The sequence below is a fragment of the Pseudochaenichthys georgianus genome, chromosome 11 (assembly GCF_902827115.2).
Source record: "Pseudochaenichthys georgianus chromosome 11, fPseGeo1.2, whole genome shotgun sequence".
NCBI lineage: Eukaryota > Metazoa > Chordata > Actinopteri > Perciformes > Channichthyidae > Pseudochaenichthys > Pseudochaenichthys georgianus.
In genome coordinates, this window is record NC_047513.1 from 3220578 (window position 1) to 3240422 (window position 19845).

Consider the following 19845-nt stretch of genomic DNA (forward strand, 5'->3'; position numbering starts at 1 on the left):
GTGTTTTGGAAAATGGATGTTTTTACAATTGTATCATTTTTCACAAGTGCAGAGCGTTTCTCCTAATGAGATAGTGTGGGCCGTTGTAGCACGTTTAAATATTTAAATATAACAGATACTTCCCTTAAAGAGTTGGCACAGGAACAGAGAGTGGGGAGGGTATCGGCTACATCAACACAGACACAAGCTGGAGACCATCTTTTCATAGGATGGGAACAGAAAGCCATTCAACACTTGTAATGTTCGGTGGCACAGGCCAGGTGCCTCTCTTCAATCAACATGTAAATGCAACATTTAAAAAAATCATTCAACCACCTATTTATGTCTTCAAGTGTGGTTGGAGTCCGCTCTAAAGGGCTGCTCTTGGGTTTGTAAATCAAATCTGACTTTTTACAATTCAAATCCTGGGGGCAAATGTTCAAATGTCATAGACTTAACTGGGTGTAGAAGGGGAGCTGGGGGGGGGGGCTGGTATTTGTGCGGAAGATGAAAGAGGGGTGGACAGAAGGACAGAAATGGGGAACAGAGCAAAGCAGGATTTTCAGGGACAGACGGTTAAAACAGCAGGTGTGTTAGAAAGCAGCGACCGGTCATATTTCACACTCCAGTTCAACAGAGCAGGTGTGTGTGTGTGTGTGTGTGTGTGTGTGTGTGTGTGTGTGTGTGTGTGTGTGTGTGTGTGTGTCAGTCACCTGTCTGTGGACGTCTTGCTGCCATGTGTGTTCACCATCATAGAGCCGCAGACTGCTGCTGACGTACTTTATGTCTTCAAATATATAAACAAAAGCAATTTGGTGTCCCAATGTGTCTGGAGACTCATGGAGGAATGATGAAAGCATTACTGCTCTGATGAAATGTCCCTCTCAGACGTGGTGACGGGGACAAGGCTTCTTGTTCTCTGTTCCTGTTCTGAATATGTATTGAAGAAGCCTTTGCGCTATATATACAGTAGAGCACAATTAGATACACATCACGAGGGAAACGGTGTAAAGCAGGCTGGATGTCAAATTATTATTATTTTGTTAGTTTTGTATGTTAATAAGGCTGTAACAGTTTACGTATTTTTTACGAGCCATCGCTGTATCGGGGTCATTCAGAAAATACACACTATCGAGACTGCTTTTATGCTAAGCTAGGCTAAAAGACAGACATGAGAAGATTTTTCAAAAATAGAAAAATGAAAATCTGTTTTCATGTTAAACATTTCATGTTAATGTTAAAAAACCCTTAGAATGGCTAGTGACCAAACATAGAAATGACTGTAGAACCACTTTGAATCCAGAGTGAAAGGGGAAACAGATCACGCAGTCAAGGTAATGCAAACGTCTATGAAGAAACCCCCATTTCCAATGAATGGGCGCACATAGGATTGATATGGATTCATAATTATGCAGTCATCAATTGTTAATTATATTTCCCTCCACTCAAAATGAAGTTTATTTGCCATTGCTAAAATGGTCTAAGAACTGGTCTTCAAAGCGACACACTGTTCCAGAGAGGTCTGTAGTTGGAGTGCTCATATTTGATCTCCGCTCTCCACCGGCACATTTCTCTGCCTGCAGAGATCTTGGCAGCCTGTGGAGCCAACTGTGTGGCCCTGCAGTGACATAGCAACCTGCGCAGCCAAACGTGCTGCCCTGTGTCACCTGGCAACCAGCGCGGCCAATCACGGCCCCCTCAAGGACCTTTTGAGGCCTTATAGCCTGTTCTGAAGTCCCGCCTCCGCAGTTCTGCGCAGTGCCATTCAGCCGCAGAGTAATGTGCAGGTCTCATGGTCCCAACATGAGGCAGATGGTGTGATGTGAATGGGGCTGGACACTCGCCTGCGTCTTCATATATATTTAGATCACATTTGCCCATATTTCTACCACTTAGTGAAATATCATATTGACCTAATCTAGTTGCACGAAAATCGGTTCAGTAAATGGGAAAAATACTATTAAACTAATTATTACTTCTTGCATTTAATTAAATCTTACCATAGCGTTGTAATGAAATGCTACATCAGACAGTTATGTTGTATCTGCTTAACACATATGTGTTGATTTACTTAAATGGTCTTTACTTCACACAATTAGCCTGTATTTACTTAACACAAATGAGTTGTACTTATGTTTTAGAATTGTGTTTATCATACTTAACTAATTCAGGTTGCTCTATCAATATAAGTAGTTCAAATGACAACAACTCAGTCATTTTATTTCACCTGACTTTAATAACATTTTAAGGCTAGACAAAGTGTACTATGTTGCTAATGAGAAGCAAGTGCTCTACATGCACCAGAGGAACTCTTTTTTAAATACAGAACATTCCAATTGGAAGAAAGTACAATGTGATATCTGGGACTCTGCCCTGGATGTTTCTCCCTCATGGCACTGTTCCTGTGAGCCGGGGCTTTGTGTTAGAACAGCCCCCAGGGCTACTGCTGAGAGCCCATGCATATCAGATGCCGCCTGCGGCCCCTGAAGTCCTATCGGTCCCATCGCACGAGCAGGCACTTACAGATCCTTCTCCGTCATTCACCCACACCACTTCATAACGGCCTTTGTTTAAAGCCTGAGCTGGAAGTCGCCCAGCCACTCTCACTATCGTCATTAACAGATGTGAGACACAGCAGCATGTGTGGGACTGAGGGTCTGTCTGCCGGCTGGAGAGTAAATTGCCATCTTGTTTAATTTCATTCACTAACTCAAACATGGGTGGCTTTTTTTGCTTATTTTGTTAGGTAAACCAATCAGGGGCCATCAAGGGCCATATTCATCCTGCAACTTAATCCTGAGAGCAGGGTGCTCTGAATAGTTATCTTTGGTCAGGACAATGAAAACCTAGTTACTCACTAGTAACAACTTAGCGACTCACTAAGAAAAACCAAGGTATTAACTAGTTTAAACCAACCTACTGACCAATCCAAACCTAGCGCTACTCATCGGCTTAAACTTAACTACTGACCAGTTAAAACCATGCTACTGACTAGTTTAAACCTAGTTACTGAGTATTAAAAACAAACTGCTGACCAGTTAAAACCATGCTACTGACTAGTTTAAACTTAGCTAATGACTAATTGAAACCAAGCTACTTACTAACAAACACCAAGGTTAACTAGTTAAAATCAAATTACTCACAAATTGAAAGCTAGCTACTGACCAGTTAAAAACAACCTACTGACCAATCCAAACCTAGCTACTGACTAGTTAAAGCCAAGCTACTCATCGGCTTAAACTTAACTACTGACCAGTTCAAACCATGCTACTGACTAGTTTAAACTTAGCTAATGACTAATTGAAACCTAGCTACTTACTAGTTCAAATCAAACTACTCACAAATTGAAAGCTAGCTACTGACCAGTTAAAACGTAGCTACGGACTAGTTAAAACCCTAGCTACTGACCAACTGAAACAAAGCGATGCCCTGAACCTGATCTTGGATCAGTGCTCTGTACAGCGCTGCTCCAGCTGTCATCAGCAGGCCTGACGTGTCTCTGGAGCTCTGCTGGAACCTGCATGCCAAACGGTTTCAACCGACCCGACAGGACTCAGGTCTGACAGACAGCGGGGGGGGGGGGGGGGGGGGGGGGGGGGGGGGGGGCTAGCAGGAAGACAAGAGCCAGCTTGTTTCCATTGTAATGTTGGCACATACACATCATTCAAATCAGAGCCCGTTGCATCGCAGTACAATGATCAGTGCCAGTCCGTTATAAATGAGAGGAGAGGGAAGACATTCAGTTATTCATACAATTGATGGAGAAATCTAAGTTGTCCAGAGAGTGGAGAGATACTGCCTTTTAGTCAAATGTTGATTGCTTTAAATAAAACGTATCCAATACATAAAGGGCCTCTACTTAAAAAAAGTGTTTCCAAATCAATTCAGTATGGCTGAAAATAAAAATAACACAACATAAAAAAACATTCATGAGAAATGTCTGATTTGCCACATTTATTGTTTTTGAAAAGCTTATTTTGCGTCATGGCTTCTCCTCCATAGAAGAGGCCAACTATCAGGACAGCTAAGTGAACACAGGTCATCAGAAGGATCTGCGCTGAGGTCCGTTTGCTCGCTGCCTCCAGTATCTGTGTTTCCTGTCGTGTTGAGAAGCCCTGCTTTTTCACAATTGCATTTCGTACTGTGCTCACATCGTGGGTAATCATTACTTTGTGAGACGAGAGAAGACGTACACAATGCTAATAGAGACCGTGTCGGGATGTGAGTGCTGCCATGCATACACACAGTGCACGATAAGAGGAAGGCTTCGTGCAGCCGCAGTGAACAGGAAGTGGAGCACAGCAGCAGTGTAAGATATAGTAACATGTCATTCGGTTTGGATCTGCGCTGCAGGGCTTTTGTGCTCGGCAAATATAGAAATGAGAGAACTTGGTTAGAGAGGGAGACATAGAAACAGTGAGGAGAAGACAGCGGAAGAAAGAGGGGAGGGAGGGAGGGAGGGAGGGAATCACAGCAGTGCTCCGTGTGATCCACTTTCATTCTGGTAGCTTAGCGGTGTGCAAAAGGTCATGAGTTCAGAGAGATGCTAACGATCACATTTAGTTTGTGTTAATATCGAGAGGAATACTTTATGACTTTACTAAAGATATTGATACCTTTAGTAAAGTCATAGACAGGCTCCTGGAGGAGTCACATGACCTGTTGCTCCTTTAAGAAAGGGGCTCAGCCAAATGCATTCCGCACTCGACAGCACGGTGGAATATGTGACTGTCTTCCACCTCCCTTCCACCTCCCTTCCTCCTCCCTTCCACCTCCCTTCCTCCCCCCTTCCACCTCCCTTCCTCCCCCCAAGAACTCTCTTTCCGCTCTGCTGCATGCAGGACCCACTGTTCGCTGTGTCGGCGCTGAACCACGTGCTGCCAGAATGCACTCGTTCTGAGGAAAGCACCCATCAGGCAGCGTTACGCTCCTCACAGCAGATCTGCTTAACGCGCAATAAGGCAACGCATATGATGCTCACGTGGTACCCCATGGTACCCCACCTCACATATTATATTTACAAATGATCTCAAACCTGAGGTGCAGTTTTATTCCAGAAGAAATGAATGCTGGGTAAATTCAGGTGCACTTAGTAAACAGTTACTAAACCTGTCTGCAGTGTAGTAATATCACATGTCCTCTAGCTTGGGACAACAGGAAGTGGGTAGCTACATGCTAGCCACACACTGAGCTAGCTACCCTACCCAGGAGAAACACAACGCTGCACTTTCAAAAACGATGCAATATAAAAACCCAGTTGTGCCGGAACACGTGCACACGAAGAGACGTCTTCACCAACCGGCTGGAACGTGCGCAGCGTGCTGGAGAAACACAATGCTGCAAATGAGAAAGCGCTGCATGAAGCTTTAACCACAACAGAAAAAGGGACACTACAACGTGCCGCGCACAGCTGGGACTGGAGCGCTCTGTTACTTTGATCTGTCAGTCATATTACAATAAAAAGACAACGCTATTTTCATCAATCTACTCAAAAAGGTGCACGATGAGGCGACTGTACTGTAGCGTAATGTTCATTCTTCGCGGGATGACAACGCGTGCTTTCGTAATCTAGAAGTGGACGTTAATTTGGCTCTGAGTATGAACGAACTAACATCAGTATAAAAACATTACTTGTACACTTAATATTACATTCCCTCACACGACACTTGTTAGACGCTTTTATCCTGATCCCAACACTCAACGCACAACCCACTGCACCACCCGCTCTCTTTATAATAGCACATAAATGAGCTTCAGAAGATTACAATGTAGAATGTAGAAGGTTACACCGGGGAACTATCCTAAGCTTTCTGAAATGAATGCCAGGAGCTCTGCTTTTAACCGCTTCATCATAAGTGTTCCATTTTACAAAATGAAACTAGACAGAATCACTTATCAGCTCCGCTCAGAGTGGAGGAATAAAAGCCCCACACGGTCCTCCCCCTTCATGTCCGTGGATGAACAAGGTGTCGGTGCCAGGCTGCCTGCTCTGGGTCACAGTGAGCGGCAGCAAGGAGCTGGAGGACGTGGGCTCTCTTCTCCAGCAGCAGGGATAAGCAGAGAGAGACATATCAACCCACCCAGGAACGAATGGGGGCTGTCAGGTGAGAGCTGTGCCTGCAAACAGAAACAGGACGGAGCAGAGAGAGATGGACATCGTGCCACTGCAGCAGATATAAAGAACGCACAGAAGGGGCTCCGTGGCACCTGGGCATGAGGAGAGGGAGGAAGATAAATGATGATGAGGAGAGAGAGTCAACCCATCACTGGAACTTACACGCACGCACACACACACACACACACACACACACACACACACACACACACACACACACACACACACACACACACAAACACACAGGCGCACACGCGCACACACACACGCACACACACACACACACACACACACACACACACACACACACACACACACACACACACACACTCTGGTAGAGTCTGTAATGAAGACATGTGCACATCTGTGGGGGAGTAGCAGAGCGTGATTCATTGTGGCCCAAACACATGACTGAGATGTGGTTTGCGGAACCCAAAGAATGTATTGGGTTATAAAGAATACCACAGGAAATAACAAAACAGATGTCGTTTTTTTAAGATCCTTGCCATAATATCCCATGAATGGAAATATGACCATAGGTATTTACCACTTCTCACTAATACTGAAACTGCTAGCAGTACAACGATGACCTTTAGAAGCTAATGAGGAAGAGGAGACCTGCTGGTTGTGGGGCTGCACCTTGCTAATAGTCAGGATCAATCAATCCTGCACAAAAAGCCACGAGGCGTTGGTCCTGCCAGAGTGAACTGTTCCCTAGGAAGACCAGATGGATCATTGAGATGCACTTGGAGCTGGTCAGACCTGACTAACCCTGAGTGGGTCACCTGGGGTCCACACCCCATGACCCAGAGTAATGACCCACTTTGCTTTGAAAGGTCTGTCTTGGAGCCAGTGTTCATTCGAGCATCACCAAGACCCTTTAAAACACTGATAGCCTTAGAGTTCAAACAATGATTTCAAGGTATACACAAACAAAGACACATTAAATCGTATTAAATGTACTTTGCATGCAACTTCTCACGACCATCATGGGCCAACAAGACTCCACATGTGCTGCTTGGAAACGAGCTTGTTTGAATAAAAGTAGTTAATAGTGATTTCTTACATGCACCACTAAACGAGAATATAAACAGTTGTAGGCGGTTATTGCATTCTCTGTCTTGCTATGGATGTGTATCTATAGTAGGGATATACAAATCCGATATGTGGGGGCCCCATAAGATAAGATTAGATGGACCTCTAAGGATCCCTGTAAGGACATTCAGGAGCTGAAGCAGCAACAGAGGAAGAGTGACTCAAGGATAATACAATTCAAATAAAATGTTATAAGTGAAAAGGTATAACGTTGATCTTATAATGAATCGGGAAAGCCAGGCTATGTCATTTTGCTGAACAACAGCCACTGTGGCCACAATAGCTAATGATAGCGTCATATTAGCAAGAGCAGAGAACGGTCAAAGGGTCTCTAAACTGTCTGAACAATGTCAGCTTGACAATAGGATTCATCTTAATATTAAGGTGTGGTCAAAAGCCTCAAAATTGCTATTTGGTTTTACGAGAATAAGTTAGACTGTTGCAGCAAAACCCGAAGAGCAGTGCTTTTGTTTCTTATAATGTTTATTTGTCTGAGGTACAATGGGTTATGTTGCCGTTCAAAATGAACAGTCACTTACAAGGCAACTGCCTTACTATAGTATAGATAGAGAGCAAGAGGAACCAGATACATTGGTGACCTTCACACATGGGCGCGGGGAGGGGGGTGCTGAGGACGCTGCAGCACCCCCTAGCGACAGGCAGGCGGTGCTGAGCTCCCCTGTCTGAATTATTATTTGACAGTTCTTGCTGCTCCCGCTGTGCATAATCTGTGTAATATGTAGCCAATAAAATAAAGAGAGAGAGAGAGAGAGAGAGAGAGAGAGAGAGAGAGAGAGAGAGAGAGAGAGAGAGAGAGAGAGAGAGAGAGAGAGAGAGAGACCGGTGCCAGCAGCAGGGATCGTGTTGTTAGCATCTGGTTAGCTAGCTGCACTAACGGACACAAGGAGCTGTTGGTTCCACAACAAGCTGGAGGAGAGGACTCCTCTCAGGTGAGCTAAAGGACTCTGAGGGTTTAGATAGTTAACACCTTCATATGATCATTATAGTTATGAAAAAACAAGAGAATAAAGGAAAAACAGTTATGAAATACTATATGACAGTAAAACAAGAATACAGTTAGAAAGGGGAGTGATTTGTAAAATATTCATAAAGAAAAAGAACATCTGTTTTGAAAGTAATAAGTTACATTACAATATTACTGTCTCTGAAATGTAATGAGTTACACTACTTAGTTACTTTTGAGTTACTTTTGACTGGGCGCAGGAAGGGGGGTGCTGAGGGCGCTGCAGCACCCCCTAGAGGCAGGCAGGGGGTGCGGAGCTCCCCTGTCTGAATTATTATTTGACGGTTATTGCTGCTCCCGCTGTGCATAATCTGTGTAATATGTAGCCAATAAATTCCACATTGTTGGTAAAATAATATTTTGGCCTGCCCCGAATGTTTTTTCTGTAGCCCCGGACAATTCTACCTCAATAATATAATACATTAACCGTGCTTTACGTGAACCTCATCATGACACTAGAGAGGATGGCAGGAGTGTAATTTCCGGTGTTCAGTGAATGCAACAGAGGCAAGACACCAGACCAATCAGAGAGTTGCATGGAAATAAACGTGTGATTGTGTCATTCAAGCTCGGCTCTGTGTGTGAGTGTGTGTGTGTGTGTGTGTGTGTGTGTGTGTGTGTGTGTGTGTGTGTGTGCGTGCGTGCGTGCGTGCGCGCGCGCGGAAATAGCGCATTTAGTTTGTGTGAGAGAGGGAGAGAGAGGGAGAGAGAGAGACCGGTGCCAGCAGCAGGGACCGTGTTGTTAGCATCTGGTTAGCTAGCTGCACTAACGGACATACGGAGCTGTTGGTTCCACAACAAGCTGGAGGAGAGCTCTCCTCTCAGACTGAGAGGCTCAGGTGAGCTAAAGGACTCTCTGAGTGTTTAGATAGTTAACTTTAGTCTAAGTTATCTCAGTGGGTCTCAAACGGTTTGGTCACAAATTATTCAAAAGATTATTTCCGCGGCACACCTTCATATGATCATTATCATTATAAAACAAATACGAGAATAAAGGAAAAACAGTTATGAAATACTATATGGCAGTAAAACAAGAATACAGTTTGAAAGGGGAGTGATTTGTAAAATATCTATAAAGAAAACATCTGCTTACAGTTGTGTTTTATATGGGTGTTGAGAGATGTATCCATAGATCTCTTAATGTTGCTCTCAAAGTGCACCAGATTGATGCTTTTAACTTCAATATTTAAAACAAATCTTCCCGGGGGAGCATCCCCCCGACCCCCCTAGAGGAGGTGAGGTCCGCTCCCCACTCGTAAAAAATAGCACTTTACCCCTGCTTCAGTGCTTATATGCCGTGAGCTGATTATCGAGCCTTCATTGTAACAGTCGCGGGTGTACTGTGTGTTTGCGTGTGGGGAGTGCTTTTGTGTGTGCTCTATAGTGCCCGTAATAGTGTTCACTGGAGTCCAGCACCTGTGAAAATACCTTCCCGCGCCTCTGAGTTACTTGGCTAGGTATTTTAAATGCTGAAATGTGGTTTAGTGCAGCTCATTATACCTCCAGTGAAGGGCGATGTGGTATAGCATAACAACTGTGTAGGCCCTTAAGGCTACTAACAACTTGTATTACACGGCTTAGTTGAATACTCGATTCTGATTGTAACTTCTTAACATGTGACACGTTGTTAATACAGCAGTACAGGCCACTGTCAAGGACTGTAATGAAGGTTGCTAAGGAGGATCCAGAAAGAGAAAGGAAAAGAGGTTGAAAGACGGAGCGCTGGACGTCAGATAAATCACCAGAAGAAGGCAGACAGGAAGTGAACACTGACAGGACACGGAATGGGCTCTGTAGTGTGTTTAGCATGTGGCCGTGTGCAGGCCCGGCTCCAGAACAACATGACTCAGGGTGCCTCTGAGGTTACAGGGGGGCAGCAGTAGCAGGTTTACATGAGCAATAGAGGCATTGATGGTCCCAATGAACAGATGATGGCCTTTGTTATGTTCTGAAACCAAGCAAGTGAGAACATTTCAAGTGACTTAAAAGTGCAATCCTGAAATATCTCATACACTCCAAAGTGGACTGTGGCAAGGAAAAGCACAACAGCTTCAAAGCTACTGATAAAACAAATGAGAACATACTTTGTAAATCAAGGCACATATTATTTAAACCAGCTCATGGTTTGAAATGGCAAACATTGAAAAGCAAAAGTATTATTAAAACCATGTACTAATCATCACCTTGGTCCCATCATGTACTCTGGGAAGAGAATATCTACTGTGCTTGAAAACTGGATCACATCATCATCATGTGAGGTGACTTTGTGACCTGGAGAGCATTTCAGCTGCAACATCAGCTCGTTGATAAGCTTGGGATATGAGATCTTTGTGTAGCCATTCGTGGTGAAGGCATCTGTGCTATTGTATGCATTATGTTTGACCCAACATTTCTACAGGCAGGCAGAATATGGCACTATTTTCACATGAATATTCTAGCCCTCGTCTATTTGTAAACCACGAGCTGCAAAATGACCGCCTAACCCCACTGCGCAGGCGGGTACTTGTTTAGATCTACCTGGGCAGGCTCTGTTCGCCGTGGTGTCCTGGCTGGCACCTGCGGGCCAATGAGGGGCGGCGTAGTTTCGGGCGACGAAGACTGCTGCTCCGGGGTTGAGGGCGGCGAGTCAGGCGGGAGTCAGCTAGTGTCCACATGGAGGCTCACGTGATGTCCCCATCTGACCCGTTGCTACGGTCTGCAGTAGATGCAGTGTTGCTGGCGTTTAGTGATGGTTGCTTTAACCATGTTCGTATACATGATTATCCTCAGATGTGTGTCACTGCTGTGGAAGCACTTTGGAGATGATGCCCGCGCAGCGGAGCAGGTCACGCGCACCTGACACCATTTGTTATTTGTATAGAGGGTGCATAACATTCAACTGCCCCGAAGATCCCGGCGCGAGGCCTGAAGGGTAAACACCAGGTTTACTAATCTACCCGCACAATGTGTCTGGTGTCGGAATGTCTCGCTATGTTAGTACATTCTTAAAAAACAAAACACCATTTCATTTCGGGTTGAAATGTGTTGTAACTGCGTTACTGAGCATTGTGGGTAATATATTACTCACATTTCATTAGTAATGCGTTACATTACTTCGTTACAGCAAAAGGTAATATATTACTGTAACTCCATTACTTTTGTAACGCGTTACACCGGTTACACCCAACACTGGCCAGCATTCCCTATACCAGAACCCTGGAACTAGCTCACTGATGGAATGCAGTTGTTTTTAATGTTATAGATTACACCTTTTGCTTTCCTGCTATAACAAGATACAATGTCTGCCGTGAAAAAATATCTATCCGGGCCTATTGGCTCATTTTTGCGTCGGCCCCATAGTATGGTAATCCGGCCAAGGTCCCTGTTCAATTGAATTGGAATGAATGCATGAGTTTCAGCACACAATGATAGCCCCCCATGAGGATCCTAATGAGGCTTCAGCACTGGATAATCCAATCCAATTGCTATGTGAACAGCAGAACTGTCATTGTGTTGTTATTAAATGTGAACAGATTGATGCAATGACTAAAAATGAGGTGCATGTTGACCAGCTGAATCCTGGAGTCCACTAGGGGAAGTTTCTTTGACACCTCATTAGCCATTATCCATGTAGACTGGGGGTGTGAGCGGAGAGACAGAGGGGGGGGGAGCTAAATGAGGAGCAGGGCTGTGTTAAAGGATTGCAAATTCTAAGTGGTTTGTGAAACGGAGAGACTGCAGGTCCCTCCCCCTCCTCCCCCCCCCCCCACACCGTGCTGCAGTCAGCCCCTGTCTGAAGCACGGAGCTGAAGCTGAGCGCAGCTCCCGTCACATTCTCCCTCCTCCTCTTGAGAGGCTCGCTGTGGCGGCTCTCCCATCCCAGAATGACCTTGCTGTGAGATTGACACGGCATTGGATTATTAGTGTTTCTCTGTCGCGCTGTTCCTATCGAGCATGTGCCGTCATGAGCATTTGGACAGGAGTGCTGTGAGTGTGTAGGCGGATTACTGAGGACGCGCAGATACACGACGAGACGATCCGGACAGAACAAAGCTCGGTGCAGACTTGTTCATGGGGAGGAAGAGGGACCATCTTGTATCTGTGCTCAACACCTCGGAGCCCATACCTGTTTAGCAGGTTTAGCAGAAAGAGCCCGGTTTGATCTGCACTTTCCATTTGGTATTTAAGTTTGGTTTGCAAACAGCAACTCCAGCCTCCTCTCGTGTGTCTCCGTTCACACTCAGCTGCATGAGGATCATGTTTGATTTGCATGGTAGAGAAATACAAATCGTTTCCCTAAGGCTTCTCTAGTTGGAGAACAGTTACAGCATTTGATGCATTTGGTCAGCTCTTAAGAAACAGTACGATTCCGCCGATGCCCTTCATGTAGTTCATTTTCCTGAATGTGCTTCCATCTGTGAGGATCTAGTGGCTCGTGGGAATAGATTCCTCCTGACCCACGCACACTTCCACCACAGTATTAAAGTACTGGAGAAATAAAGGGAGTTATGGCTGGGCTCCTCCGAAGGACCCTTCCCCGCTTCTGTCTGACCCTCACTGTCCTCCTCTCCTGCTCCTGCTCGGTTCTAGGCAAGAAGAAGCTCTACATCGGAGCCCTGTTCCCCATGAGCGGAGGCTGGCCGGGGGGACAAGCCTGCCTCCCCGCCGCGCAGATGGCTCTGGACCTGGTGAACAGCAGGACCGACATACTGCCCGACTACCAGCTGGAGCTGATACACTACGACAGCATGGTGAGTGACCAACAGACGAGTGCATTGTGATGTATGTTGATCTGAGGGACACAAGGTTGGTCGTCACTTCAGAATACACAGCAGCAGGAATTGAACTTAACACCATAGAAAAGGACCTGTAGAATATGCAACATGCATGCCATCATTACTGTGAGCATGCTCTAACCCATGACGGTATCGAGTAAGACCATGCATTGTATAGATAAAGCGTCTTTTTGGTTTGGGTAGTGCACATTTAGATCATTCAAATAGGATATCCTTTGTTCGAACATGTAAACTAACTCATTTGATTTGATGGTCAGTTGGTGATGCTCAATGGACCAGTTAAAGCCAATCATACAACAACGTTTGGGTTGCCAGGTTGTGAAGACTCCCTTTTCATTGGTTAAATCAGTTAACTCCAAATTGCTGGACTGCTAAGGATCTGGACCACCATGATTCATGACATTACATTTGATTTGATTGAACTGACACTTATATCTAAAGGGACTTACACAGAGTCAATGCCGTAGACATGCCTACGGGAGCAGATGGGGTTCGGTGTCTAGCCCAAGGACCCTTCAACATGTCGTGAGGAGGAGGGAGCGACACGCTGACCCCCTGGTGTGCAGATCAGTGTACCAACCCCCTGGGTTCAGCGAAAAGATACATAACAGCTAGGAAGGACACATCGCACATTATCTACCGATCAGAATATCTCAGAGTCCACACAGCAGACAATGTGGTATATCTTTTCACTCTACTCCATATTACAGTTTCCATATCATGTAGAGCCATCTGTGTGTTTTAAAAGATACCATTGAGTATGGTTGCAGGCCCAGAGAACTGTTCTACATATACAGAGCAGCAAAACAACTACATGTGTGGTCTTGTTTAAAGAGCGCAGCGAAACACCCCACACGTGTTCAGACAGCCCCGCGCCCTGCCTTCCCGTCTGCTCCACACACCTCTCAGCCTCATCTGTGTCTCTCTCACGGCGTTCACGCAACCTCCGAACATTATGAAAGCAACACAACAACGTGTGAATTCAAACGTGATCTGTGCAGAGACATGGGCTAATAAACAATGCCATGCAAGACACACAATTAGAAACTGAACACAATTGACACAAAGAGAAATAGAAAATGTTGAATGTTGATCAAGTCAAAAGACACTATATCGAACAGTATGGCTCTGCTTTGCTGAATACCTGACTGGACACTGTTCGTCCTTACCGTACCTGCATCTCACACGTTGCATTTCAAGAGCCTATATGTTTGATGTATTCATTGATTGAACAGCGACAGGCACATGAATCAACATGTCTGTAGATGTGCTAGGGTTAGCAAGAGGCTATCTTTCATCTAGTCACCCTAAAGACACATTTCATATAATCAAGTTTTCGCCCAAAAAATGTTTATCACAAATTTAAATAATCAATCAAAGACCCAGATTGCTCAACGCGCAGTCATGCTGTTCAGCCGTGTGCCTCAGTTTATCATCTCAGCTGGGTGCACTGGTGGCACATCGACAGCACACATATTACATGTTCTGAAATGTGATCCAACTATTGTCAACATACTTTCAAATGACCACATAAAACAATACGTACAGTAACTACGGATGGATGGATGCATGGTACATTCCAGAGGCAGTCTGTTTGCTGAGGGCATGGAGAACGCAACAGAACTCAGTTGATTTCTATTTCCCATGTCATGCCTCGGGATCTTTGTTTTTTATTATCGCTTTTTTTATTTCTATATATAAAGGACTGGGCACTACAGGTTGGGATCCTAACCAGTTCACGAGTCCTTATGCGTGTTGGGGTCTTCCCTTGTCTGTGGTGTGCTATAGGTTTGAATGCATGTGAATGGTGTGCAATGTTTTAAATCCCCGTGTTCAGTTTCTCTCCCACACTGAAACGCCTCCATTGTTTACTTCCATAATTCCATAGTGACATCACTATGTAACACTCGCACTTCTATTGGCTAGCGCTCCAACACATTGCACATGGTAGGCTAAGGGGTGGGACGTCTCTAAGACTGGGCTCTGGTTTCAGACAGAGGGTGAAAAGAGGTGTGAGAACAATAAAGAGCTTTTTGAACACAGTAGGGACACTACATACAGGATGCAGGATAGGGCCCCTTTAATAGTTATATAACGGTACTATACATAGTTTCAAAACACATTAAAATGCTAATCATGCTTTAGTTGTAAAGAGAAACAAACTGATAACCAGCATAATACGGATATGTTCATTATCAACATTCCTGTGAAGTGTTTAATTATCAATATGTTGCTGTTTCTCTAAGTTGAATTACAACAAATGTGTGGTAATTGTTATAAATATTGCATGGCACCAATCCAGCTACTTAGTAAGCGGCCTTTCCCATTTTACAATGTTCTGACTGGGTTTAGAACACGGGGCAACAGCCAGCGATGAGCCCCACGCCTGTGTGAGTCACTGGGCTGGTGGAGACGTGAGCTCTGCACTCTCAGACAGAGGCCTCGGCTCAACAAGGAAAATCAACAGTTTGCATCGATGTTTATTGAGTCAAGACAACTTCTAATGAAATTGTCTTAAAGCCACAAAGTTATTTGAGTTAGGGGAGAAGGCTTTTCCTCTACAGTCAGAGTTTTAATCACCACTTACTTCATAATTGGAGCATAAACACAAGTTTTGAAGTTGATTCTCAAAAGATGAAGTTGCTCCAACTTGTTTTACCGCATGATTTAAAAGGAATTTTGAGTTGTATGTACTTAATTACCCTCATTGTGAACACACAATTAAGTTGACAACTATTTATAAATGAAGTTGCTCCAGATATATTGTATTCAATAGTTTTTTTCTTAGCTTTTTCATGTTTTTGCCTTTAAAGAAAGAAATTCATTCATTCCACAACAAAAATATTCGGAAATTCACTTTTTATGTTGAACTGCAGTTGTTTATTTCAATCAGGAGAGACTTCATTTGGTTTGAACCTTTATTGACACATACAGTATGATAAGGTGCATGGACACCTGCAATCACAGCTGACTGCAGGAGAGAGGAGAACCATGTTATAGTGTGGCTGCAGCTCGCTGATTGGCTGCTGGAGAATAGGTGAAATGTAATAGGTTAAAGAGAACGCTGTGATGAGCTGGTTATATGCAGCTGTGGAGTGAATGTATCACACCCCGTCTTCCTGAGAGAACTTGCGCTGAGCTTCATTTCAATCTTGAAAAAAAAGATAAATAACACAAACTTAAATTGACCCATAAATAATAAATAAACACATTAGCCGTATTACCATGGACACGGGGACACGGCTAATACATGCTGCCATCACATCGAGGTTAGAGGCCTTTGCAGATTTAGAACCAGCGCCAGATGTGTAACATCTGTAAAGTGTTTGTGAAACTACAGAAACAAACTCTCAATGGCCGCCAGTCTGCAGATCTCACATCCATTTGATGTTTACACTGCCGACAGTCATTGTTTCAAACAGTAAGAACACATTTAACGCAGAATGCTCTTTCATGTGTTTCCCTGGACCTCGATGGCTGCATCGTGCGGTCAGACCCTGGGAGGACCGCTCACTGAGGAAGGCCATATTCATGTCCTTTTGAAGCACATTAAATAACAGGTTAGCGCATCAGAGATAATGAATTATGTAACTGCACACTTTTTAAACTCTTAGTGAATTCAGAGCCATTATCACCAGCTGCTAAAGCAACGCTGGTAATGTGTTCACCTATTGAGTCTGCATGTGTGTGTCGTCATGGCAACGTGGTCCTGAAGACACACGGGTGTGTCGTAGGGCTGCACGATTTTGGGAAAACATCTAATTTCGATTTTTCTGACAAATATTGCGATTCGTATTGCGATATTTATTTTTAAGCGACCCAATGGAAGTTTATTGTAAAATGCGGCCATAACTCCGGCTAGGAAGGTCGTATCAACGTACTCCCGTCTCTAGCACCCCCGCAGCCCGAGCTACGAGTGAAAGAACTAAACTTACATGAAACTTCCGTTGGGTTGCTTTAAAGTCAAGCTTCAGTTAAAGATTCACCCTTTTAGATGTAGAACATGTGATGGAGCAGTACTAACCTGACCCAGATGGTTCACCAAACTATCTAGGAAAGCTCCATTGGAAGCCATTTGGAAAGGGCAGGCACTTTCAAAAGCACTTGGCAGGTGATTGGATCAATCTGTCTATCACCTTCTATCATGGGCCACTTCTGATTGGTTAACAATGGCTGGTACATGTGGAGCACAGCACTTCTGATTGGTGTGGATGACTGACACACAAGAAAAAAAAAAAAAAGTGAAAAAAATCGCAGGCTTTGCGATTTGATAATCGCATCATCTCGAATCGCGATTTCGATTTAAAATCGATTAATCGGTCAGCCCTAGTGTGTCGTCATGGCAATGTGGTCCTGAAGACACACAGGGGTGCTTTTGAGTACTTTGCCTAGTGTTTAAATGCATGTGAACAGATTTGGTCAATCCCAACCGTGCACGTTTTAGTGTCCCTTCTCATCTGTTAGCAGGTTCCATACGACATGTGAGCTGGTTAAGTGAAGAGCAGAAGCCACTTCTCAAATGTTACACAATCCTTTTCCCACGCCTTTGCTGGCAACACCTATCCACGCTGAACGCTGCTAAGATACTATTGATTGGGGCGTGGTCAAAAGTGCAATATGCTTCAGAATGTAGCCGACAGAGAGCAGTGCTTTTGTCCTGTGTCACTGGGCCCGTGGATTTTATTTTACTTCAAGATTTGTAATTACGTGGCTAAACTCCTTGAAAAGGTCCTCTTCCTTTTCTCCAAGGTACACGGCAAGGCAGCGGATGGCTAGTTCGCTGCGTACTTCAATTGTATTGTGCTATTTTTGAAAAAGGAAAAAAAGAGAAAAGACCTAAATGAATATATGCTGAATGGGTGACTGCCAACAACTTGCATTTCAATGACAACTCTAAATAAGGATCCTACCTCAAGAAGCATCCTTGATCTGCTTCACGAGATTCATTTTGAATAAAAAGCCATATCACAATAGTAACCAGTAAGTATGTGTACTCTCTCAGTCGCCTCTTTACTTTGTATCCTCTCACAGAACTATTCAAACAGCAATGTGCCATACAGTGCAACTACAAGGCTTCATTTAGTTTGAAGTCACTTAACGCAGAAATCAGAGTTCAAATTACACACAATATTAAGTTGATGTAATGACCAACATTATTACGTCAACACAACTTATAAATTAATGTTTGCAACTTAAAATGTTTATCTGAATCAATTAACTCACTTTTTTATCTTGAATGAAGTGGAGGTGAAAGGTCGCCTGCATTGGTTTTTAGAGTGCACAGAAGCCGGACTATCATGTCTTTAAAACATGGACTGTTAAAGTAACACGAGACACGAGTCCTTTCGACATACTGCATCACCGCACCGGAGCAGCTGTCACGAGCTGAATGGAACCGAGACATGATGGACATCCATGGAGTGGCTTTAACTGGCATACACCGAGCATCGGCTCTCACGCTGTGTCGACATGATGCAGGGTCAGGGCTGATTACATGTTGTGATGCTCTCCAGAGTTAGACATAATGATGACACATCTGCGGTTAAGGGGTGTTTCTCTCCAACAGCGTTCTGTGTGACTGGTCAGGACCATGTGTGTTACTCCTCACTTGCAATTTGTCAGATAAATACTTTATTAATAGATCTGAACTCCTCACAGTCAGAGTTTAAACATTCCTGTGTCTCTCTCTAATCATCTGTGAGAGGGAGATACATCCAAGCGTCCTCTTCAGTATCACTAGCGTTGTGCAACATCGCATACTGACCATCCTACATACTTCATCAGTATGTTCTGGATACCATAGTAACATTTAAAACAATACGATGTAACCGTTTGACCTCAACACATTCAATCAAACATGTGTAGCAGCCTCTGCATCACAACAGGTGAGGGGGAGTTAAGAACTATTCCTGTGCTGTTACATCATCAGATTACTGGATCGTTGGTTTCTTCTTTTCTAAGCACACGTTTTTCTGCTGTCTTTACATAAAACATCTTATTGATATTTATTTGTTCTTCTCTTTGCATTTGATATTGAGGTTATCCAAAAGTAACTAATCAGGGGACATTAGTTACTTAGATATGTGATCACTGTTAGCATGTTAGCAGTGACCCTCCCAGCACTGGTGATTGGCTACAGCCTCGCTAAATTGTCCTTTTTAATATTGGATGGATAATAAATATGAACTGTTTTCACATGTCCTTATCGTCATTATGTCGCTTTGCGTAAGATGTGACCAGTATTCACGCGGAGTCATGTGGCGCTGCATCACATGACTGTCTTGCTTGAATATACTTCAGTGTGGATATCGTGCTGGTGCAGTCAGATGACTCACATTTCAAAACATTCGTAATAAATTAGAGCAGATTCCTGTCTGATTCTCACATTCAGCCTTTCCTCACACACACACACACACACACACACACACACACACACACACACACACACACACACACACACACACATACACATACACATACACATACACATACACATACACATACACATACACATACACACGCTCACTCTGACAGTGATTGGTTCGAGCTGCTCTGCATTGGATCCCCACTTCAAGAGCCTGGAGTTGGCATGACAACAGTAACCAGGGCAACTGCGGTTCAAACAAACAAATATTTGGCTTGAAGGGAAACGTGGAGATCATGCACCTCTTAGTGTCGGAGCACACACAGGAGCAGATGGCTGTGTGGTTCTGGCTGGTCTGTTCTGAGAGAGCCATACTGAGCGGAGTCAGCCACATGTAAGAAGTGCTGTCACTGATCCCAGACCTGTACAGACCACTACAGACCTCTAGAGCACCCGGCCGCTCTGCCACGCCAGCTGCACCTCTGACAGTGCT

At 44.2% G+C, this 19845-nt stretch overlaps 1 protein-coding gene across 1 annotated transcript in view; it reads left to right on the plus strand.

Moving 5' to 3' along the window:
* The window catches only part of gabbr1b (gamma-aminobutyric acid (GABA) B receptor, 1b), a 155276-nt gene that overhangs the window by 45550 nt on the left and 89881 nt on the right, over nucleotides 1-19845 (plus strand). The window contains exon 6 of the mRNA XM_034094381.1: nucleotides 12783-12943. Within this exon, the coding sequence (XP_033950272.1) occupies nucleotides 12783-12943 (161 nt within the window). The remainder of the gene's footprint in view (nucleotides 1-12782; nucleotides 12944-19845) is intronic.